The sequence below is a fragment of the Fringilla coelebs genome (genome assembly GCF_963513975.1).
Source record: "Fringilla coelebs genome assembly, chromosome: 10".
In the NCBI taxonomy this organism is placed as follows: domain Eukaryota; kingdom Metazoa; phylum Chordata; class Aves; order Passeriformes; family Fringillidae; genus Fringilla; species Fringilla coelebs.
The window spans coordinates 10,006,051-10,029,260 of NC_140036.1; the positions used below are offsets into that span (position 1 = coordinate 10,006,051).

At 41.1% G+C, this 23,210-nt stretch overlaps 1 protein-coding gene across 1 annotated transcript in view; it reads right to left on the bottom strand.

Moving 5' to 3' along the window:
• Positions 1 to 23,210, bottom strand: part of SPHKAP (SPHK1 interactor, AKAP domain containing) — a gene marked incomplete at its 5' end in the record, with an annotated part of 61,958 nt that overhangs the window by 12,964 nt on the left and 25,784 nt on the right. Inside the window, 3 exon segments of the mRNA XM_084212191.1 lie at positions 72 to 327; positions 2,677 to 2,811; positions 5,749 to 5,808. Coding sequence (XP_084068317.1) covers positions 72 to 327; positions 2,677 to 2,811; positions 5,749 to 5,808 — 451 coding nt within the window.

A 23,210-nucleotide genomic window follows, 5' to 3' on the forward strand; every position in this document is an offset into this window, starting at 1 on the left:
CAATTTCTGTGAGCATTGCTATAGCTGCTTTGCAGTATGAGCATAATTATGCTCAGTCCCCCTGCTTTTACCAGCTTTATATTCATCAGCCTCGTTGTCATCCTCGAGGTGCTCGGAGGCCGTGAGGAAATCTTCTTCTATTGAGGACACGGAGCAGTTTGTGTCATCCTCAGGCTTTAGGACACGAGTTTCTATCTGCAGCTGCCTCTCCTGAACGAGCTCAAGTCCAATCAGAAACTTGTTTATTTCAAAAATGATGCAGCTTGCGCTGTTCCTCCTGTCCCCCCTCGCACACTGAACCAAGCAAACATCTGCCAGCCAAGGACACTAGAGGGGAAAAGAATCTCAGTTATTCAATTAAAAAATAGCACTTATCTTAAGCTTCCCTCTCTATAAATATCTCGGGAATGTTCTGTTGCAAAGATGCCATACGATTTGTCATTTCAATGGTAGTAACAGCATGCAGTTACATGTATGCCAAAATACAATTTCTTGGACTGACAGCTGTTGTTATACAAGTGTTTTAGTAGAGAACCCAGCTGTATCACAGGGGATTGTTTGTTTTTAATCAACTTGTTATTTTAATGACAGATAATTATTTGATGTTAGTCATCTGACATGCAGTTATTAATGGCCTCACACTACCCAGTATTACCTCTCTGGAGGGAATTGTTTGTGGGCATGAATTCCTTTTCAGGGTCACTTCTGTTGCAATGCTTGTTTGAAGACAGCCCTGTAAATACTGGCTGATAAGACTGTGAAGAGCAGGTCACCTTTAGATTTTCCAACAGACCATTTTTAAATAGTGCTTCATTTTGTTTCTTTGCTGTTCTCCCTCTTTATCCAAAGTCCCCTTATTTCAGGCCAATACAACCTCCCACTGGAAATGGGGATCCAGTGCACAATGTGCTCAGCCTTTATATAAAACTGCCTTCTCTAGAGAAGCTGTACAATTAAGTGGAATGAGAGGAAGGAACTCTTGTTATCCTCCTTTTACTGATTTTGAAACTGTTGGACATTTATACAACAGAGCTGAGTCGATGTCTCTGCATGGGACCATGCTTGTTGTATGGATGTATCCTGAACCAAAGCCAAGGTTTGCAGCTTGTGATGCTTTGAACTCAGGCTCCCAGAAAAGAGCCAGCTTGGGTGGCACCAACTTTGGATTGGATTGAAGCAGAGGTTTAAGGCTGTGGACCCCCTGGGCTTTTGTACAGTAGCTAACATAGGAAGGTGACCCCATCCTGGACCTTTTGTCTTTGACTGTGAATGCAAACCAATCATCTACTAATAAAGAGAGTGGGAGGAGTGTGTTATGCGAGATTAACATGTTTCTTAGCTTGCTCTTCCTTTCCACCTAAAAAATGTGTTTGAAAAGAAAACCAGATAACTTAAGAGTGTTAAAACAGAAAAGATAAATTAGATAGCTGCTATGAAATTGAATCAGGCTTGAGCATGCACTGTATTGTGAAAAATGCTATGAAAAAGAGATGCAGCTTTAGATCAGCCATTCCCCTGCTTTTTTTCCCAATCCACATTTTGTGGGGTTGTACTTGTGAAAATGGCTTGAGGGGGAGCGGCATAAAAATCCTTTTACAAAAACTGCCAGTCACCTTACAAGTGAATTTCTCTGAAAGGCAAACAATAGGAAGGCTGTGGCATATTTGGCCAATAAATTTCATCCAGTCTCAATGCAAAGCTTTACTCAACAGAAGTTTATTTAGCTCCTGTTTGTCTCTTGACTCCACTCTGTGAGAGGGCTGCCAGTCTCAGTGTCTGTAGGCTTGTGATGACAGGGGTGACTTGGATATTTCATTTACCTTGTTTGGGTCTCAGACCACCCCTGTGTGGATTGCAACATCTTGGGATGTGGAGTTTGGAGCTCCATTGCTCCCTCCACAGCCTTGTGCCTGTATTTGTTGAACGTTTCTAACTCAGCCATTAGTCATGAGTGGCAAGAAAGCTCAATAACCAGGTAATTGCTCTCTTTAATGATCAGCTTATTGGCAAACTATAAAATTCAGTGATCTTTGCAATACAGCTGTCACAGGGTCTGCTTCAGGCAGGCTTTTGTACCCAAGGTAATTTCAGGGAAAGAAAGTTTCCTTATTTTCTTATCTGCGGCAGACAAACCCAGCAATACCTGTTCACATTTTAAACTGGTTGAGAGTTTTGTACTCCAGGGTAACTCTGCAGTTCTAATGAAGCTGAGAGGTGAAGCTGGATTGGGAATGAAAATGGGAAGTGGCAAGACCACTGGAAAGGCCAGTGTCCTGGCCCAGCTCTGTGCACTGAAGTGTTTCCTCTTGCCCTCTCTGCTGCCCTTCTGCTACTCTTGAAATCTGGCCTTACAAATCAGCCATCCCTGCCACCAGTGCCTGCCTCCCCAAAGGATCAAGTGCTAATGTGGCTTAAAGCATTACCAGCTGAAGCCCAGATCTGCAGGATCCAGGGGGAATAGCAGGATCTCTCAGCTGTCTCTGTGTACCTGGTGTGTGTCCCCCTGCCGTGCACCACACCTCAGTCTGTCTGACAGAGGCTGCTGTTTGTTTGTTCACAAACTTCCACTCATCTCAAACTGATCTCAGGGCTTTGCCTTTAGGTTCCTTTTTCCCATTTCCCAAATTCCACCCATCACAGGCGTGATGTGTTCTTAGAGCTGAGTTTGGCTCCTACCTGGGGAACCTCATAGTCGGCCTGGAGGTTTCCTGCTGTCAATCCACTGAGCAGGACTATTTCATTTTCCTTCGGTGGCTGCACGTTCATCGAACTGATCAGTTTGGGGAGGTTGGGAGAGATGCTGATCAGCTTCTGTAGTATGAAACAGAGAGTTTGCTCTCAGGTAATGAAGTCTGAGTTGCACAGTTATAAATATTAAAATGAAATATCACTTATGGGATCATTTTAGAAAGCTCACTTGGAAGTATCATTTCAAGTAGATTAAGAATAGAGCTGGCAGCATTAAAATGCACATTCTTTCTTTTGAGACCCCAGACAAGACAAGGATGAAAGTATAAATTTTTGCTCGAGTGTCCAGCAGGACAATCTGCCATCCCTCACATTGTCACATGCTAAACAGCTTGATTGGATTGGTGCATCTAAATATTTCCTGTTACATGTGAGTTCCTTAGACTGTGAAAACAGCATCTCTCTCATGGTCTGAAACACAAAAGCTTCCGTAGGTATGGTAATGAGAACAGGGCAAATCTGCCTGTTTTCCTCCAGGCATATGACTAGCAAGAAACCAGAGGAAGTTACCTGGAAATTGCCAACCAAACTGATGCAATGTTACATGTGGAACAGCAAAAATATTGGAGATACATGAAATGTGCCTTTTTTTGCAGTTACACTGCATACCTGCATGGCCTTCCATTTATAATGATACAGTCACTCCCTATGTGTTATGTATTTGTTAGAGGCAAAAGCAGCAACAGCCACAGCATCAGTGATGCTATACAGGAGACCTGTATTGCCCCCAGCACATGCAGGGGACATTTGTGCTCCTTTGTGGACAAAGGCCAGGCCAAAAAGGCAATACCTGCTCTGAGAGTGCAGTTCTCTCTGGCAAGGCTTGGTGTCCTTGTTCTGCCAGCAGAGAACCAAGGCTGACCCCTTAGAGCAGGAGCAAACACCACCTCCATTTTCTGCACCACCATGGCCCTGTGTTAGTGCAGAACATGTGGCAAAGCCCTTCAGGGAGTGCAGATTTGGGCACCCAGCCACCTGCTTTAGTTACTAACCAAGGCAACAATACTTCTTTTTTATTTTCCTTTTCATCCTCAAAATATTAAGCTTGCAGCACTGTTATTTCTCCTTGGATTGAATTAGATATAATAAAACTTTCTGGCTTAGAAAAGCTAAATCAATATTGGGAAACAGTTCACTTTTCAGGGGAATGATCTTCAGATGAGACTAAGTATTTTTATGTGATATGACTGAATTCAGTGCTTCAATTCATTTTGATGCTTCACTGTAGCATAAAAAAGTTCTCATCATTTATTTTTTTCTTTAAAATTATAACCTTTCTGTTATCACAAACACTTCCTGAAGTATCTCTGGTTTTCTGCCTAAGTTGCCACATTTTATCAGATTTCTTAGGCAGGAAGTTATGGCATTTTATATATCTTTTACTTCACTTCTTTAGCTTTTCTTCAGAAAAAAAGAAGTCTGGAAGCATAATTATTTTACACAAAACCCCTCAATTTAACCCATTCCAAGGTTCAATCAGTGAAACAAAATCCTAACAGTACTTATTAGTAAATCAAGTACCTGCTAGTTAATAGTGATGCATTTCATACACACAACAGCTGTGCTAACATCTTCAAAAGTCTTCTAAGAAATGCTTTCACCACACCAGTGTATTGCATAAAACTCCATGCCACTCAATGCTAATTTACAAATCCTGCTTATTACAAAACCTGCTTATTATACACAGAAATGGGGATGAGGGAGTTTCCTCTTGGAAAAGAATGCATAGCACCTGTGCAAGCAGGGGATTTTTATTACCTACACTGCAAACTCAGAACAGATGTCTCGATCTAAGACTGAGGGAGAAACTTTTGTTGTTTCCTCTGATAGCTTTTGTTCCTCAACAAACACTGTAAACAGCAATAACACCACCACATTTTAGAAAACAACCAGTGCTTCTGTAAAGTAAAACCTCTCAAGCTGTTCTGCACAGTTAACCTGCTGATTCAATAGAAAAATCATTTTGTTGCAAGATGCCATATTTATTTTTGACAACTGAATTTTCACAGATCCAGGATGCAGAACACAGCATAGAAAAACTGTTCCTGCTAACAAATGACTTGCAGGAGGCATCAAGGTGCCAGTACTGGTTGTTCTGTGAGCTAGAAGTGTTTCCAGCAAATGAACTGTAATGGTTTAACCAAGGAACTCCCTGGGCACTGTCAGGAGATCCTACCTGGGCTCACTCACTACATCTTGGTTCTCTTCTGGTGTGCCAAATATGGGAACTGAGCCAGGATGATAAAAGGAACTGATAAAGGAAGGTGTAAGCACAAAAGTGACACCAGGTCCTTTCTTTAAAATGTGACTTCTGCAGATTTAATGGTTTTTGTTTTTTTTTTTCTGGAATGGAATGTGTTTTAGATATCATATCATGATGTAGTTTGTCTCAGTGCTTGTAAAAGAACCAGGGTTTTTTACTGGTTTTTAAAAGTTTATTTTTTCCTACTCCTGTAACTTTCAGTCAAACAGATCAAACACAGCTTTAGTTCTGTTTTATCTAGCACCCCTCTTCAAGAGCACATAATCTACCTATGTGGAGTTTGAGTAAGACAGCTCAGCTGAACAGGACCTCGATGAGTGGAAGATTTTAAGAGGCTTTTTGGCTGTAAGACAGAGAAAGAAATCACAAACTGGTGCCAGAGCTGGACACCAGAAACCCTTTTTATGTAGTATTATGCCAAATTAAAAGAAAATGGATGCATATGAACATGTCCATGTTCACTTCTCTCATAAAAGCAAGAAATCTACTCATATAAGTGCTGAGAATTCAGACTGCAATGATTCACTACAAACTTCTGGGATGGGAATAAGAAATGCTAGGTAACACAGTCCAGTGCTGAGACAATTTCTGATTCCTTATGCATTGCTCTCTGTAATGCTTAAAAATCTAGGGTTAGCTTTGATTTGCTCATAGAATTTTAATCTGTATTTTTACTAGAGTGTCCTGGTAGGCCTGAATAGATCCACTGTGCATGTTTTTAAGACCTAAGCAGTTACCTGTTTCACTTGTTCATCGCTGCAATCATCTCTGTTGGCATCTAAATTCACAAAACAAACCTGTAATGAGAGAGAAAAAGAAAAAAGCACTTTATAAAGTTGTATTAGAGTGGCAGCAACTCTTTTAAAGTCACTGTATTTTCATTTTCTAGCCTTGTAGCTGAAGCCTTTCACTGTGAAGCCTTTGCCTAGTACAAGAAAGGTAGAAAGGTTTGTAAAGAGAACAGCAGAATAGACATTAAGAAAGGAGGAAAAAAAGGAGTAAGACTCATGACTTTATCTGTGCTGACAATTGGCTTGTCTGATGAATGAGCAAATGTTGCAAATAAACTGTAATACAGAGGAGATCAGTACAGGTAGAGGAAATGTTAAAAATACATTTGATCACATATCTGATAAATTCTTCATGTCTTGCTTTTCCAACAATGACCTCTCTTCAGGCACTTGTTGCTAAATGTTTTTTAAGGAAGTGCAATTGTGAGTTGCTTTTAGAGTTTTCTGCACACCACATAAATGTTGGAGTATTTTTCCTAACTTTCCAGAATGTCTGGGAGAAGTTTAACACTTAATGAAAGTAATTTTTTAGACTTGGTTCATGAGGCAATATTCCACAGGAAGTTTTCAGCAGTGCTAACTGGGCACCAGAGGTGCAGAAAAGCTTGACTGCCTGCTGAGCACCTGCTTCACCAGAAAGTTCTATTTTTCATGACAAGGGCTTTTGCCACTTAGAATATGATGAGTTTCAGTGACTATTTAATGGTGGTGAGATTGACTTAAACACAAACTTCAGATCTAAAGACCATTTAATTTGGGAAGACTTCTATTATATTATATGCTTACTGGAAGGCCATTTTTTAATAAGAAAATCCCTCCTCCAGCTCTGAGTTAGATGCAGGGACTCCAAAACCAGGCTGACTGGGATGTTTATGAGAGTTTGGTGCTGTCCCCATTTAACCCAAGGCCTAACACAAATTCAAGGCACAGCTGAAGCCAACACCTGACTCTAAATAAATTGCAGGTCCAAAATTTAACATAAAAGAGCTGAGTGATTTGTTTTTTTTTTTTTACTTCTTTTTCAGTGAAGAGGAAATACTTTCCCTAATTCCATGTAAATATCCCATAGAAAATGAAATTGCTCTAAATTATCCCTTTCACCAACACTGTTGTGTTAGGCACCCCAGCTCCTGTTGTGTGCCTGCTTTTACACCAAGACAACCCTGATTTCAGTTTATATATGCACATGCCATATGTACAGATTATGACCATCTGCAGTAACAGCCAGCACAGCAGATGGAAAGATCCAGCCAGTGCTCCCATTATAAACCACAAAAAACCCAGTGAAGAAGAAAGCTTTTTGCCCTTTTAAATAGTTTCATGTTCTATCTGCATGAACTTACAAACATATTTTCCAGCCCTTTTACAATTTTTAGCAAAAATATTTCTGTCTGATCATGACAACAATCAGGATATGCCACTGTCATCTGCTGAACTTTTAAGAAATAGATACAAAAATGTCTAAGCTACAAAATAGTAAAAATATCCTCTAGCAGCGTAGCATGGTGGTTATGTAATGTCCTAAACATGCTACAGTTGATTAGACAAACACTTCTCTTACCTTCCACTGGGTTTTCACACCAAGGAATGTCACACACCAACAATAGGCAGTACCAAGAAGCATTAGAAAATGACACTCTGGATTTGCTCATGATCTTGCCCATGGCAGTAGGAGCTCTGAGCTGAGTCTGCAGTGCAGGGAGGTGTAAATTGGGGAGCCACCACCGTGGGCAGGGCAGGAGAGGGGCAGGTGTGGGGCCAGCCCAGGCTCTCCCCAGCAGGGTCACCCCGTGCTGAAGGCAGGGCTGGGAAAAAGCTGCACAGGAGCAGGGGTGTGTGCAGCCAAACTCCAGATTCCCTGGTAAACCTTGGTTTGCCCTTTGCTGCCTCCATGGGATGGTGGCTCATGACCTTGCTGTGAGAACAGTGGCACTGCCACCAGTGGCACTGCCTGCCCTCCTAAAGCCAGGGCTCTCCAAGCAGCCAAAACAATCATCAGCTCTGGTTCAGGTGTGCATGGCACATAACTCACCAATGCCTCAGCACAAGAAACCTCAGGACAAGTAGGCATATCTAGTGTTTTAAGTCACATGATATTTCTTTCTTTTTTTTATTTTTAATTGATTTTCAGAATCTTGCACTATAAAACCTGCAGCAGAACTGAATCCAGTTTCCAGATACACTTGTCCAGTTCAATTGATATTGATTTATTAAACTGCCAAAGCAATATTTTAGCATTTCCTGTTCTGTGGATTTTGCAGTTTTAATTACAGGCAACATTTTAAAAAAGCCAGTTTCATAGTGGAGAAAGACACTGATGAACTCATTTACTCTTTCCATTTGCTGGGAGCAGGAGGCAGGACTAGATGGGGAGGTGCTGTAACCATAAATCACCTCTACAGTTCCATCCTGCACTACTGCTTCCTTCTAGGAAGTTCACTGTCAGGATATTTTTGTTGGAGATATTTCACCAGTGGTGCTCAAAGAGAAAATTATCTATTATGAAAAATCTCTCCCTCTTTTCTGCTTACATAATACAAGTTTTAAGCTCTCATTAGCTTGCCTTGCTTGATTAACTTCTAGTAATTATCAGGGACACCTCCATTGAAACAAGGCAAAACACTAGAGAACAATTAATAATCTTTAGGATAGAAACACTGCATAAATTATGAAGGAAGAGCCAAGGTCAGGTCAGGATTTGACAACCTCAATTTAATTCTAATTTTTTTTCTTTGTATCAGATGCAGCTTAGTTTAGCTGTAACCCCACCTTCTGCTCATGTCAGTCCTTTCCTAGCCACTCCTTTACTTCTTCATATCCTTGACTTCCCACAAACACCTTTTCAGTTCCAAAATGTGTCTGCTTTCCACTTACACTGATTTTCTTTCTGGAAAGCATACAGAAATGTCAAGATACTGCCTTTTTTTTTCTGTCTTATGAAATACTTATTTTGGAGGGAGAAAACAACAAAATGTAAATGATGTTGCATAATACAAAAAGGAAACAACCCACCACCCAAATTCAGGCTTTGCACAGTGAGAGAGTCACTCACAACTTCCCAGGCAGGTGCCAGTATCTGCTTTTGGCTCAGTAGTTTTCCCAAGTTTAGGAATCCCATTTGCTGAAGAGAGAAAAGAGCTGTTCTTTTGGTGAAGATGTACCACTGCAGTGAAATGTAGAACAAAGCAGGATGCTACATGTCCCTAAACCACTTAATGCACTGGCACACTGTGAACAGCAACTCCTGCACTGTGCAGAGTCTTGAACATCAACAGCACAGATTTGGGTCTGAGCCCCAACCTTCCTCTCAGCAAACATTTCTCCTAGGATAGTTCCAGCCAGGTTATCATCACTAACTTGCTGAGCTCTTGAAGAAGTCTCTACTTACCACAATCATATAAAAAGCAAATTGACTAATTCTTTTTCTTTTTCTTCTGTATTTTGCATGGTAATTTCTATGACTGGTAAGAGATGCATAGGGTAAATTCTATGGATCAGTGGAGTTCTGAAATCTGATCTTGAGTTGGTGCAGAAATTATGCAGACACCTCACTTCTTACAAGAACTATATATTAAGAAATTATTTTTTATAAAGTAATTAAGGATGCAATGTAAACACAATATATTTTCCTCACTGACAAATGGCTTCAGGATATAGTTAACCTGGCAAGCAAAGTGAGCCACAGTCCTGTGTTCTGTGCTGTGAAGGACTGTGGTTAACATTTGCTTGAAGGGCTGCAGGAGGTGGGCTTTTTTCCCCCCACAAAATCAAATAAATCAGCATTATAACACCCTCCCAAAAATTTCAATATCTATTTTAAAAGAAAGGAAGTTAAACTGAGGAGACAAGACTCAGAAATGAGAACTCCATACAGATGGCTTGTGCAACCTGAATTTTACCTCACATGCCCACATTTATGCAATGCAGTGTTGTTGCCTGATTCAGTGAACAGTGAGCCTGCAAAAAGGGGGAAAATGATGTAGAATCAGAGCTCTGTGTATCTGCCATTTTCTAACATTTGAGCCTGTCACTTTGCAACCTAAAGGACACTCCCAAGCAGAGTTTCTGAGTTTCTGATCCATCAGTAGCTGGATTAGGACAACACAGTTAAATGGACTATCAAAGGTAGCAGGACAGCGTGCAGGTGGCACAAACTGTTTCATCCCTGTCACTCCACCACTGTCCCCATCCATCTGATCCCCAGCTTTGGCCTGGGTGCCACACACCTCAGCAGAGGCTAAATGTCTGTGCAGATGTTTGGATTTGCACCAGAACTGTGTAGAGCCCTCCATGTTCTCTGCTGCCCTGGCTGGTATTTCAGGATGTAAATGCTGTCTTGAAAATAGAGCTTTTATCTCCCAGGTCTGTGCTGTTCTGCTGTCCCCATCCTCCTCCTGACACATCACTGAGTCAACTGGTTTGGGACTACTCTGTCACCTGCCCATAAAACTCATGTCTAATTTCCTACAAGCAGAAGTGAGAAAGGCAATTAGCCCCAGGAGAGATCTCAGGAGAAAGGGGCTCTGAGCAGGCAGTTCCTGGGTGCCAAGTTAAAACAGTGTCAATGCCCAAACCTGACGATGTGCAGAACACAACTGTGGGATTTGAGAAGGTGAGCTGAGCCCAGGACTGAAGGTAGTTTTGTGAAAACACAGTTCAAGTGCTGGTAGGAATGCAGCCCTCGTGGCAGAGCTGCAGCAGCAACTGCAGCTCCGGAGCAGGAAAGGCAGGATCAGCCTGTGCTGCCCTTGCAGCCAGAGCTTCCCCCATGACTTTGTTCCCTTTAAATGTCCCCACCTGATGCTGAGCAGAGTGCAGTGGCAGGAGCAGAAGGCAGCTGTATGTCACACAGCCAGCTGTGTCCTCTCTGTCCTGGTTTGGGTGACCAGCTATGCAGCTCTCCACTGTCACTTTGGAATTAAAATGCACCTGCTGTGCTTCTTTGCATCTTGCCTTGCTGCTTGGGAGTGACATGTACCTGACACCAGTGCAGTGATTTCTGATTATTATTTAGCATTATCCTATGAAATACTAAAGGCTTGGCATTTTACTTCCATGGGCTTCCTTCTTCATGTTTTGGGCAGGTATTGTTTATTCTCAGGGTGTGTGTTGTTCCTTATACACTATTACTCTAAATACTTTATCCCTTTTAAAATGTAGGACTGTGAAGGTACAGTTTGTAAAGAGGGTGATTGAATTTTACATCAGCTGTGATTGCTGTGACAGTTGTTTTAAGGATTTAATGGAATCTTTGACCACAATAAGTTTTGCTCTTAGCAATAAGTCTGTGATAGGATGGCAGATTTGAAATTCTGAACCTATTCTCATCCTAATTTCATCTCTGAAAAGTAGAAAAAAAAATGCAGTTGCTCTAAACTTCTATTAGACCTAAGTCTGAGTCTCCTGGCTTTAGAAAGATTAGATCTCTGTAATTTCCCCACAGCACAATAACAGAATAGAGCTGCTCCAAGGCATTGCTGGCTGGAATGGTGACTATTTCAGAGAACCTAGAGCTGCAGGATGGGTTCCCTCAGGAGCTGAAGTCAGTGAAAGCCCGAGGAAAAAATATTGTTTTACTCTGTACTTGTGAGCCAAAGTAAACTGTAACCCACAGAAAATATCAAAGGAGTGGCAACATGCCAGATCTTGTCCAGAAACTTACTGTGAGCTTTGTCTCTTTGAAAATGACCAGAATCACTCACACATTTCTGACTTATATTAGGATGGCATAAAATGCCTTTTCCAGCAGATTGTATCCATACAGCCAGTTTGTGTGACAGGAGCATTTGTTTTGATGCTGATCTGCAAAGCTCCCAAATAGAACTTTGCATTTATTTTCACTTGTCTTATTTATGCTAATGTGATGGCTAAATAAAACCTCCTGGACTTCTTGTGATATATAGATATAAACCTGTGTGTAGATATATATGTGTACTGTCTGTAAGGTCCCCTAATCATTGACCTCTCTGTTCTTTAAAATTGCAATTTCTTAAACCTTGTAATCCCAATAGAGTTTCAAGCACCATTTTTTTTAGAAAGATAAAAAACCAAATAGCTGTGAAATGATGGTTTCTAAATAAATATTCTAAAATGTCACATAAGATCATCCATTAGCTAACAAGGAAACAGAAAATTAGTTCTGAAGATTCTCTGAATTTTTTTACCATCTAGGTCTGGTAGGACTCGTGGAAAAGGAGGCTGATTGCAAACTCTTTTTGGCAGCTTGTGGCGTTGGTCACTTCACCACAATTATTTACTAAAAGAAAACTTTCCTAACTGATACTTGAGGTCTCTATGGCTCCAACTCTCAGTATAAATGCTACAATACAGTTCTGATTCATGTGCTGAAAAGCTGCTCTCAGGGTTTCCCTGTGACTCAGGCTTTGGAGAGTAGAAGTCTCCCTACATTTCATCTTCAGACATTTGGCCTCTTGGGCAAATTCACTGCATTTGATGGGAATCTTGTTATGAACCACTCTGTGGCTGCCCCAATGATTATGCACATGTTGGGTGTAAAACTTCCTTCACAGAAATGACTTTGCACCCAGCAATAGCCAGCCTGATATTTCTACCCTTTGCTTTTCTCTCATTACCTTTACAAAGTTTTTTTTTTTTTCTATCACCACTTTTATTTGTAGAGTGGCATCAAAAGGAGTTTTTACTGCAGAATGAATAGAAAGTATTATTGCTTGTGCAAGATTAAAGAGTTAATGTACATTTCTGTAAAACCTTATATGCCTGCATTAATCTTCTTAATTTTTTTTTGATAGGTCTTATTATGCTTATTTATTTTCTTTCTTTCTGTATCCATTTAAATGTTAAATAGAATCTCAGAGAACTAGATAATAACTGTGTCAGTTAACAGATCTGATTTGAAGGCCAGTCCAAATATAAAAAATGATAAATATAAACCAATAAACCATCATTGATACCATCATTTAGCTTTGTTCAAGTTAATCTTGACTTTTTCCATTTCCACTGTATTTGAAAATTGTCAGAATGGAAAAATTCTGGTTCCATCAGACTGTTGCAGGAGGTGGTATTTAAAAGGAGAATTTGTTCATGAGCAGAATAATAACCTGAAGTCAGTCTGGGGTTGCTCAGGAGCCAGTCCTGCACCTTCATCCTTTTCCTGCCTCCTCTGAGCTCCTGCTCAGCAGGGTGGGCCTTACTGAAATACAAGCACAGACTGCAACAATGCATCAGTGACAAGGCTGCTCCAGAAAGAAAAAGACAAAAGTTCATAAAACACTACTTTTGAATTTTAGACACTTCCAGGGAAAAGATTTCATAGAAACAGGTAAAACTTTAAATTGCCAAAATGCAATGATGCAATAAAGTTTTAACTGTTGTGGTTAATTATAGGTCAGACTCTGCTAAATAACTCAGCAGAAACAGAGGTCAGTGCCAAAAGGCTTTGTTTAAAATGACTGAAACCATCACTGGCTAAGAACACTGTCCCAAATGCACCAAAGAATATAAAATATTCAATGGTTTCTAAAAACAAGCTATTTAACAATGAAACCAAGGTGAAAGACTGACTCCCACTAGCCCCAAACTCTGATTGTCTTGGCAGTCTCTGCCCAGGCTGGTTTTGGTAAGCCAAGAAATACAACTGCCTGCATCTCCAAAGCCAAACAGATGAATTCCTTAATCCTATAAGCAACTGAAGCAAAGGAAATTATGATGATGTTTGATTTACAGAAAAGAGAACACTGATGGTACATTACTAAATAAATGCTCAGATTTCTGGGACCGTTGAGTATTTGCTTAATGTTTTCTTTAACACACCTAGCTACTTTTATTTGGTACAGCATTGCTCTAAACTACTATAAAAATCAATTATTTTTTCTCCAAGACATTTGTATGACACGTAAAAGCACGAAACGAGATTAAAGCGTTCTAAGTACTTAAACCCATTCTGCTTATCTGTGCTCAGCAATCCCTTCTGTGGTGCTCTACAGGATTTTTCAGTACTTGAGAAAGACGAGGAAGTCAGTGTGGCTAAGCCTAATTAAAAAATGCAAATGATTTTGCTAAACAAAGATGTCAAGTGAAAACACTCCGTAGCAGTGACTGTGAGATTGACTGGACTCAAATTCCACCTGCCCTGGGTCTCTGGGGTCTCAGGATGAGCAGGTATTACCCAGGTGCAATCAGCTATCAGCAGATAGAAAGAGTCAGTTGTGCATTATCCAGCAGGACACAGGTGGTCAGACCAGCAGCTGGAACACCAGTGCCTGCAGCAGTCTGCTTGGGGGTGAGCTCTTACACTGAGCTGGTTCTTCTTTCTTGCCTCCACTACTCCAGTGTTCATTAAAATACACAATATGCTCTCCCCCATCTTTTTAAGTGAGATGTTAGCAGGCATCATAGCTCGGCCCCTGTGTCATTTTTGCTCTGTTTTCACACAGTGGGGCAGGGCTGCTGCATCTTGCAGTCTCCCAGGCTTAGGTGCCTTTTGTTCTGGACTGCACTGGGGGAAGAAGGAATGGGGAGGTGGCATTTTTCAGGGCAGCTGGGAAAACCAGCAGCTCCATGGTTGTCACACCTTATGAAACTCTTCCTGGTAAATCTCTACTCAAAGCTTTCTGTGAAGGGATTTCAGGACTGTATCCACTAGATGAGAAACTGTTGTCTCTAGATGAAAAACAGGCCCTGTGTCTTCTCTGATTAAAAAATGCTTTACTAAAAGCAGATCATTCTGTAAGTTCTCTGCTTCTCAGAGGATGGGGTGAGAAGGAAGGAAGCATACAGGTCTGATGATAGCTTTTAATTGAGCTCAGTCGTTTGATAAATATGCACCATAAGAAATTAGGACTGTAAAATCTAACTGCTCTGGATAATTTCCTCAGCTCTTCCTTTTCTTCACCAGGCCCCCTCCTGGTCTCACTCCTTCTTCTTGCTTCCTGCCTCATAAAATTACATTTTTAAACCAAGACCTCATGTTCTCTCCCCTTAAAAATATTGTTTCACCCTTCCATTAAGAGAATTTACATTCAGCATACAAAATATGCAGCTACTGCTGACCACTGTTACAAGCAACAGAAATTCCAGTTATTGATGGATCCAGTTTGGTGACAGTGATGGTTTCTGTCATTTTTAACCAAACCTTTTGGGACTGACCCCTGTTTCTACTGCAGTACAGCATCTGTCTGCTCATGCATGCTCCACAAATTGCAGGGCAGCTCTGCCCCAGCTGTTAGACAGGTTATAAATAGGTAGAGCTCTGAGGCAGCAGGATTACTTGAAAAAGAAGGAATGGTACAGGTTCTTGTGCTTATGAATCAGTCTGGAAAACAGCTGGCTGTCTGACTGCTGAGATTAAAAAGTCTGCTTATCTATGTATTAGCATCTTAAGGTTAACTTTCCAGCAGGTTGACATGGAAGCTCTGCCACTTTCCTCTCAGTAGACTTTAATAAAGTGCAGCTCTGTCTGGTTTCTCTGTGGTATAAGGAAGGTTTGAGTTCATACCCTTACAATTTCTCAGTTCCATCTGTATTCATGAAAACTGCAGGAACTCTGGCTCTGGAACCTCTGGCCTATTGTCAAATTGGACAGATATCATCCAGTGAGCTCAAAAGTGACTACTTCACTTGAGCCTGAAATGATTTCTGTTGGTAAACAGGCAACCAGAAACTCTAATCATGCATTTTTACTGAGGCTGTAATCCTAGGTGTTCTCTTGATTCTTTAAAAAAACGTAACCAAACTAATTTAAATATAATTCAACTAGTTTGTCAAATTATTTTTATTCACACAAACCCACAACTGCTTTGGAAGAATGTTTTGCCTAATCACATGTATTTTTGGACAGTTTTAGGTGATTCCCCAGTTGAGATCTGTTTTATTGAGTTTCAGAATCCTGTATGAAATAGTAAAGCTAAATAATTTCCTCTCACAGAGTTCTTCAAGCACTTTGAGGGAACTAAAAAACAAAAAGGGTGCAGGGTAGATGTCTAGCTTTGGAGGGACTTTGCTTACTCAAATACATTTTTCAAGAAGCAAATGGGGAAATTCTTTAAACTCTCACAGTAAATAAAGTGATTTTAACTGGGAAAATTAATTTTGGTCGATTTGATACTAATTCTTCCCATATACCTAGAAAAATTACTTTAAAAATATGACTACCCATATTTGCATACTGGAATATCTCAATTAAACATCTGCTGCAATCTGGAGGAAGTGTCCATAGCATCAGAATTATTGAATCCATCCCCAATCCCTGTGTGTCAGACAGAAGTACCTGTACTTCTGTCCACTCATCCATTCTCACAAGCTCTGCATTCCCAGAGCCAGATCATGGAGCTGCTGTAATCACAGATGTTTTTCTACTAAATTACATAGCAGCTGACAGAAATAAAGATCTCTCCATGAGTCAGTTGGATTATTAACTTTATCATTATCATTTAAAGCTCTGCAATTAAAAAAAAATAAGTTGTTTGTTCTATATACTTAGTTGCATACACAGATGGAGAAAAAAATACCTGAATAACACTTCTGAGGGGTTTAGAGCAAACCCCTGAAATACAACAAGAATCTTCCAGCTTTCAATTTATTGTATCTGAAATAGTAAAGCTGGGAATCAGAAAGGTGTTCTGGTCTGAACTTCTTTCCCTAAACAAGCTTCTACCAAGAAAACATCTGCCTTCTTCAGGGTCATCTTAAATTTGCAGGTTTAAGATGCAGACTCATACTACAGAAAGGAAAACTCCTACAGTGATGATCAAAGGCTGGACCTCTGTAGTTCCCAGTCTTTGCAGAAGACCAAAGAGATGAGAAGTCTTGGCATCTACTTGAGGATTCAATTGGATCTTTTGGAAAAGGAGCTGGAAATCTCAGCCTGTGCTAGGTTCCTGCAGTACTGTAAGAGTGGTGTTTGTGGACATTTCAGTGACACTGAGATGTGTGGTGCTTTCTGTTTGTTGTTGAACTCACAGATGCTGTATGGACAAGAGCTGCAGTGCATCTTTCAGGGCACATGGACACACCCTTTGTCTATACAAGCTCTGGAAGCTCTTTGCAGAACCTTTGGCAAAACCCTCAGCTGCAGTCAGGTGTAACCCACAGTGCTAGGAGCACAAAGCTGTGCAGAAGAACATTCACCCTGCTATGTTCTTCAAGTTCTCACACTGTCATGGGGCCCCTGTGTGATAAACAAGGGCTGGTTTCACTCAGGAGGAGCTCTGCTGCCACAGCCAGCAGCCTCAGCTGCAGCAGAGCAGTCAGACAGCCAGGGGCACACAGCCCCTGCACCCACTCAGGCACACTCACAGATTTCTCAGCTATTTAAATATGGAACTGTGCAGTCACACACAGACACTAATGAAGAGGAAATTAGGATTATCTGAAGCAGGAATGTGCACGTGGCTTTTTTTGCATATGGTTTCATAATGCCCAATGTGTCATCTTCATTCATTTTCCTTCTGGTTTTATAGGAGGCTTTAAAATGCCTTCATGCAGAGCAGTGAGGCGTGTGACACTGCCATTACAAAGCATGTCATGGAAAAGACACTTTCCTATAATTTCTGGGAAAGAGAGATCTCAGCCATTAACAAACTACTAGCTGAAATATGTGGGTTTCAGGTAATATTCTTCAGAATGTTCCTTCAGAGTGTTCTCCCACTATTTTTTTAATAGTTACTATTATTTTGCCTCCTATTACTCCACCTCAGAGTAGCTTTGGGAGTCAGGAAGGATTTTGTTTCATTTCTTGCTATTAAATTGGTGTGCTGTCTTGGGATGGAAGAATGCAATCGGGTAACTTCTGAAAAGTGTCTCCTTTTCCTGAGCATACAGATAAATACCTACTGAAGAAGTGTATATAGTGTATATAGTATAAATGCTTTATGGGTTGACATATTTTTGTGAAGCTCTACAATATTATAAGAAATAAGGAAACTAAAGATTACCAGTTGTTGCTTTTCTGTTGCGGGTATTTGTTTTTAGATTACATTTTCCTTTCCTCCACTGAACAAATTCTGGTGATTTGTTTTCACTGCCATTGGCTCCCATCACTTCTTTTTGGGGTCATTAGCAGTTATCACTAATATGCAGAGTCCACAGTTTTAGTAGATAGGAGACTGGGAATGGTAAAAGAGATGTAGCTCTCTCCTCCATGCACAGTAAAATTTGACCTTTTATATTTAAATAGTTAAAGAGGATCTTGAGCTGGAATATGTCTTATATGAGGTGTTTGAAATAGCCTGATAGTGACTCAGAATTAAAAAAAAAAAAAAGTTTCTGGAAGACAGAGCTAATCATCCATTAGCATTTGGATGCAATGCTTGTCTCACATTAATTTCCATGCTTGCCAAAATGATTCTGGCAGAGGAACCAGCTGTGAAATGTAGAAATTAAAATATTAGTTTGGAAGTACTAGATATGCCCTGTAGCTACTTGCAAAAGGATTTGCATGAATGAAAATGGGAGGTAGCAGTATTATCCAGGTGGGAGAATTTCTGTCCCCCCTTTTCTCCTTGTCCCCCTGCTTTCTGTGCTGAGCATAATGTCACCCCTATGGAACATCCCTTGGGCCAGCTGGGGTCTGCTGTCCCAGCCTGCTGTGCACCCCAGTGAACTCACAGGGGGCAGTACCCAAGCCCTGCTCAGGAACAGCAAAAGCATCTCTCTATTCATTGCCTGTGTGCAGCAGAAATACAGAACACAGCCCCACACCGGCCACTGTGAAGAAAATCACCTCCAGCCCAGCACACAGTTATAACCTCAGAGTATGAAGCAGGCCCATCTTCTGTACTACAAATAAACTCCAAAGGCTTCATGGCAGGTGTCCCTCAGTGGGATACAGCAGTACCTTCCTTATCTCACCAAAGTCAGATCAGGCTACCATCAAAAAATTCATTTGTGTCAAAGTAGGACCATGGTGCTCCACTGACAGTTTCTCTGCCCAAAATTACAACAGGATACAAGGCAGGTTGGGGAAACATCCACTTGAAATGAGGTCTGAGCCTTCCTTCTGTTGTGTGGTCCTTTGCATGATGAGAGAGAGGCAATTTCCATCTCTAGCTGTTAGTGGAGGAAGTCTTTTTCCCATTCTTGCCCTATATTTTCATTGGGATGGTGACAGAAGCCACATTACTCCCTTCAGTTTCCATGTAAAAATCCCTCCTGTGAGCTGCACAACTGCTATCTAACATGACATGAGGTTTCCAACCACTCTCCTTGCAGGCCCTAATGGAATGTTTCCAAAAGCAGACAACTCTGGGCATCTCCTGTGAGTCACTCAAATTCACCTAAATAAGGTCCTGACATGACTTTCCTCGTCTCCCCAGGCCAGCCACAATTCTCTTTCTGGTACACCTTGTATGTTGTCAGAAGGATGTGTTATGCTGCTCTCCTTCCAGCATTTTTAGCAGTAATGAATTTGAAATTTGGTCCAAATTATTCTTCAGAAGGTGCTTATCTCAAATGACTTGGTGGATTTATGGTTCCTCATATTTTAGAGACTATCCCCACTTTAATGGCTGGACTGCATTAATGAATCTTCCCAAGTTATCTCTTCATAATCCACTGCTTCAAAACCAGCTGTGAATATTTTCTTCCCATTAAAGCCTATTCCTTTGGGTTTGATGTAATTAATTGCCACTTAAGACTTAGAGAAAATATTCCAATAAATATTTATGCCACATGCACCATCTACTCTCTCCAGTGCCCTGTATACTTAATGTTTCACAAATTTCTGCAAACCTCAGCCTGCAGTTCATGTTAGAGGGAGCCTGTGATTGTAACACAGCACAGTCACAGATGTCCACTCTGGAGGTAGCACAAGAATCTCATTTCTTGATAAAGCAGGTCATGGAGGCACTGAGAATATGCCAGAGGGGAATGCTGGAGAGGATACAGCTGCAAAACCATGCTTGATCCTCCCAGTGCTTATTTACAGCTTTGTCAGAGTGAGGTTAAGCATGTGCTTCTCTTAAGGCCAGACAGAAAACCACTGCAGTGTGAGACTGTCACACAGGGACAGGAAAGAAGGTGGCAGATCTAGACAGAAGAATTAAGAGTGTTCCCAGTCTGAAGTTACAGGAAAGAGAAGAAAATCCATTGTCAATCTTGCACACTCTGAAATTCATGAGGCTGTGAATTTGACTGCTGTATGATACATGTGTGGTACTGAAAATGTGGAAATGCAACCCTTGAAGAGCATATTTGAATTCTGTCTTAACATTAGCTCATATGTGAAGATATATTTTTCAGAGCCAAGTATGTACAAGAGCAGAAAGCGAAACATATTTTACAGATTATACAAGTAATCTTTCCTGTGGTCTTTGAAGCGAGTGCTCAGTCTGCCTGCACTGTGCTCCATAAGGCAGAGAGCAATTGGAGAAGAGGAGGGGTGGAGGGGTTTTGGTTCCCTGCAAGCCAGGGAGGGGCTCTCTGGAAGGTTCAGTTCCTTCCCACAGCAGCATGAACACCCACACATGCCTGAGAAAGGACCACAACTCCAGCCACGATTTAGCCTGCCACTGTTGGTTCCTGCACCTTGTCAGGATGTAATTAAGGTATCGTCAAGCTGAATAAGAAGATGACACTTAAACCTAAAAATATCTCCAGTAATTATAGTTTAGATCTGGAAAGCAATGGATGGATTTTGATTTCTGAAAGAGACAATGCTGTTCCTGAAGATGGTTGAGTAATTAGGGAGTGAAAGGTAAAATAAACAGCCTTGTAATTCCCTGTCTGTGACACAGTGCTGAGGTGTGCAAGCAGGCTCATGAGGAACAAAAAAGGTCTTAGTACATAGGTCTGCTGGCTTTAGGCAGAAAAATAGGGCTTTGCAAATGTAAACCTTCATTCAAACACAATAAAACAAAGCACCTGTTTCAGCTGTGCATGGTCACTATTCAGGAACACACATGGCTTTGTTGTAAAACAAGCCAACAAACAAAAATCTCCTCCTTTGGGATTCAAGATTGTACTTTTATATTTGCCTGTGTAAAAAGCCTTGTTGACTGCTACTAGCCTGGGGAATAATCCTTCTTTCTGAGCTCCTGTAAGACTACACTGTCACTCTTCAGCGAGGGCATGCTCTCATTCTTTGGACACTCTGAAGAACATGTTGGATAAATGGGCCCTGACTAAGGGATAGAAAATGTCCCTGACACAGTGTCTGCAGTATTGCCAGCAAGTTACCTAGAAGTAATCTAGGATCAAAGACTGATGCAAAAAAAAAAAAAAAAAATCTGTGTATTTTTGCCGAAACATCCAAAGATATGTAGTGCCATATCTTTAAAAAGACTTGGGTAAGAAAAGAATGAAAACCACTCATAATATACTTTATTTCAAGTGAAAGCTGCTGTCCTTTATTTCATCAAAATACACCTTGCCAAAGATTTTTCCTTTCTGCATATGTTATCATTCAGCTTGAATTAATTTGTGGTAGCTGTTTCCTGGATGTTTTTGTTCCATCCCTTGAGTGAGCACTGGCATTTATCTGACAATATGGTGAGACGATTCAAGGAAGACTTGGCTAGAAAAACTAATTTCTTAATTTCATAGTTACTCTTCTCTCTGAATTGATTTACTGCACATTTGTACAAATGCCAGGGCAGTAAATGAGATGAAGCAGGAGCTGGAGGAGGAGGTGAGACCACAAAGCCCTGATTTGACCAGCTCAAATCAGTGCAGAAGGGCATCCTCAACCTCCTCCTGAAGTCATCTGAAAGCCTGATGGCTAAACTGCAATGGAAGTTATAATGCTGAAATACCTGCTTAGGAGAGCAAAGCCATGTGCTTGCAAGGCAAGCAGGCAGTTCTGAAAATCCAAGCACTCTGACAGCAAAAGGACATTCTTCACCATGTCTGTTAACAGAGACACCACAGGCCATGGGATCCAGCATCACATCACCTGTTTGCTTTGGTAACAATCTGGTTTCTCTCTCACTTGCCACTCACCAAGGTAAGCATTGCTTCCCTGCTTTGCAAAGCTCAAGTTTCTCTCCTAGGCTGGGTATGTTCTCCTGCACTAAACCAACCCATTTAACTAACCCTAAACTGTAATTCCTTCTCCTTCTGTGCTGCAGATGGATTAGGGTTTTTCCATGTGGCATTAGCCCACTCAGTGGCTGCTGCTGCCTCCATGTCCCACTCCCCCAGCCATGCTGTCCTCCACCCTCCTTTGTGCTTCCACCAGCATCATCAGACCACTTCCCAAAAGTGCCAATGGCACAGGGGCACAGAAGAGCAGCCAGCATTAGACAAGAGGGTGTTTTACATGACTGAATTTGACTGAAGTTTGGGCTGCTGTCCTTGTCCTTTCCCTGTGCTCTGACCCTGGGCTGGATCCCTTGGGCTGGATCTAACCAATATCCAACAGCCTGTGTCTGTGCATACAGCCTGCATTGCTTACACCCCTGTGTGGAACATTCTGGAGTGAGCATTTCTGTAGTTGCAGAGTAGGAGCACTTGCAAATGGAAAAGCTGCTGGACTATTTCAAGAATGTTTCAAAACCTTTAACACTTTATTGAAACTGTTCTCTCATCCATCTGCCTGCAAACCCAGTTTTTTTCTGAGCTTTAAGGAGATATAAAACAATTTAAAATGAGCCCTTGTCACATCCTGACTCTTTAAAAAGTGAGATCTTGTTATGCTATGAGCACTGTTTCTAGGTGCTTTGTTTTCATTGAAAGGCAGGTATTTTCCACCTTCCATACTGCCATTTAGGGGTGTAGTTTCTGCTTCTCCAAGACATTTGCCAGGAAGTTTGCAGGATTTCTGCCAGTCTGGAAATCCACTGCCCCTCTCACAAAGGCACACTGCTTGGGAAGGAGAGGCTCAGTGGCTCTCAAGGAAGCTCTCTGTTAGGCTCTGTGGAGTGGGAATGTCCTTCTCCCAGCCTGTCTGTGTTGGGACAGGATGGGCATGCAAGGAGCAATGGGGTGTGATGATTTTGTGGGGAGATCATTGGAGCCTGGGTCTGTTTTGAGAGAATTTTTTTTTTTTTCAGTGCAAATATAATTTCTAATGGCTTTTTGCTGGCCTGGAGCATGAAAGGCCAGAGAATATCTTGAAAATTCACTTATAAGTATCTCAAACCAAATGAATGCCAAATATCTTGCAGGACTATACCACCCTTTTTTTTTCTTCATTTAGTTTTGTATCCTGCTCTTTTCCTAAATAATAGTTCAATGACTATGTTCATGAAGAATTCCTAAAAGAAAATTAAGATACATCTTTAGCAGTGTGGCAATACCACCTTAAACATGGAGACACTGTAAAAGCATTGCAAAGAAAAGTGTTAAATTTTAGCAACTGCTAAGATAAAGTCACAATTGACATTTCTGTGTGCAAGATGGGTCCAATGCTAGAAGAGAACTATAAGTCATCTAATTAAGCAAAAATTTAGATTTCTTAGCTCATACTAACATAAGCCAACCACACATATTCA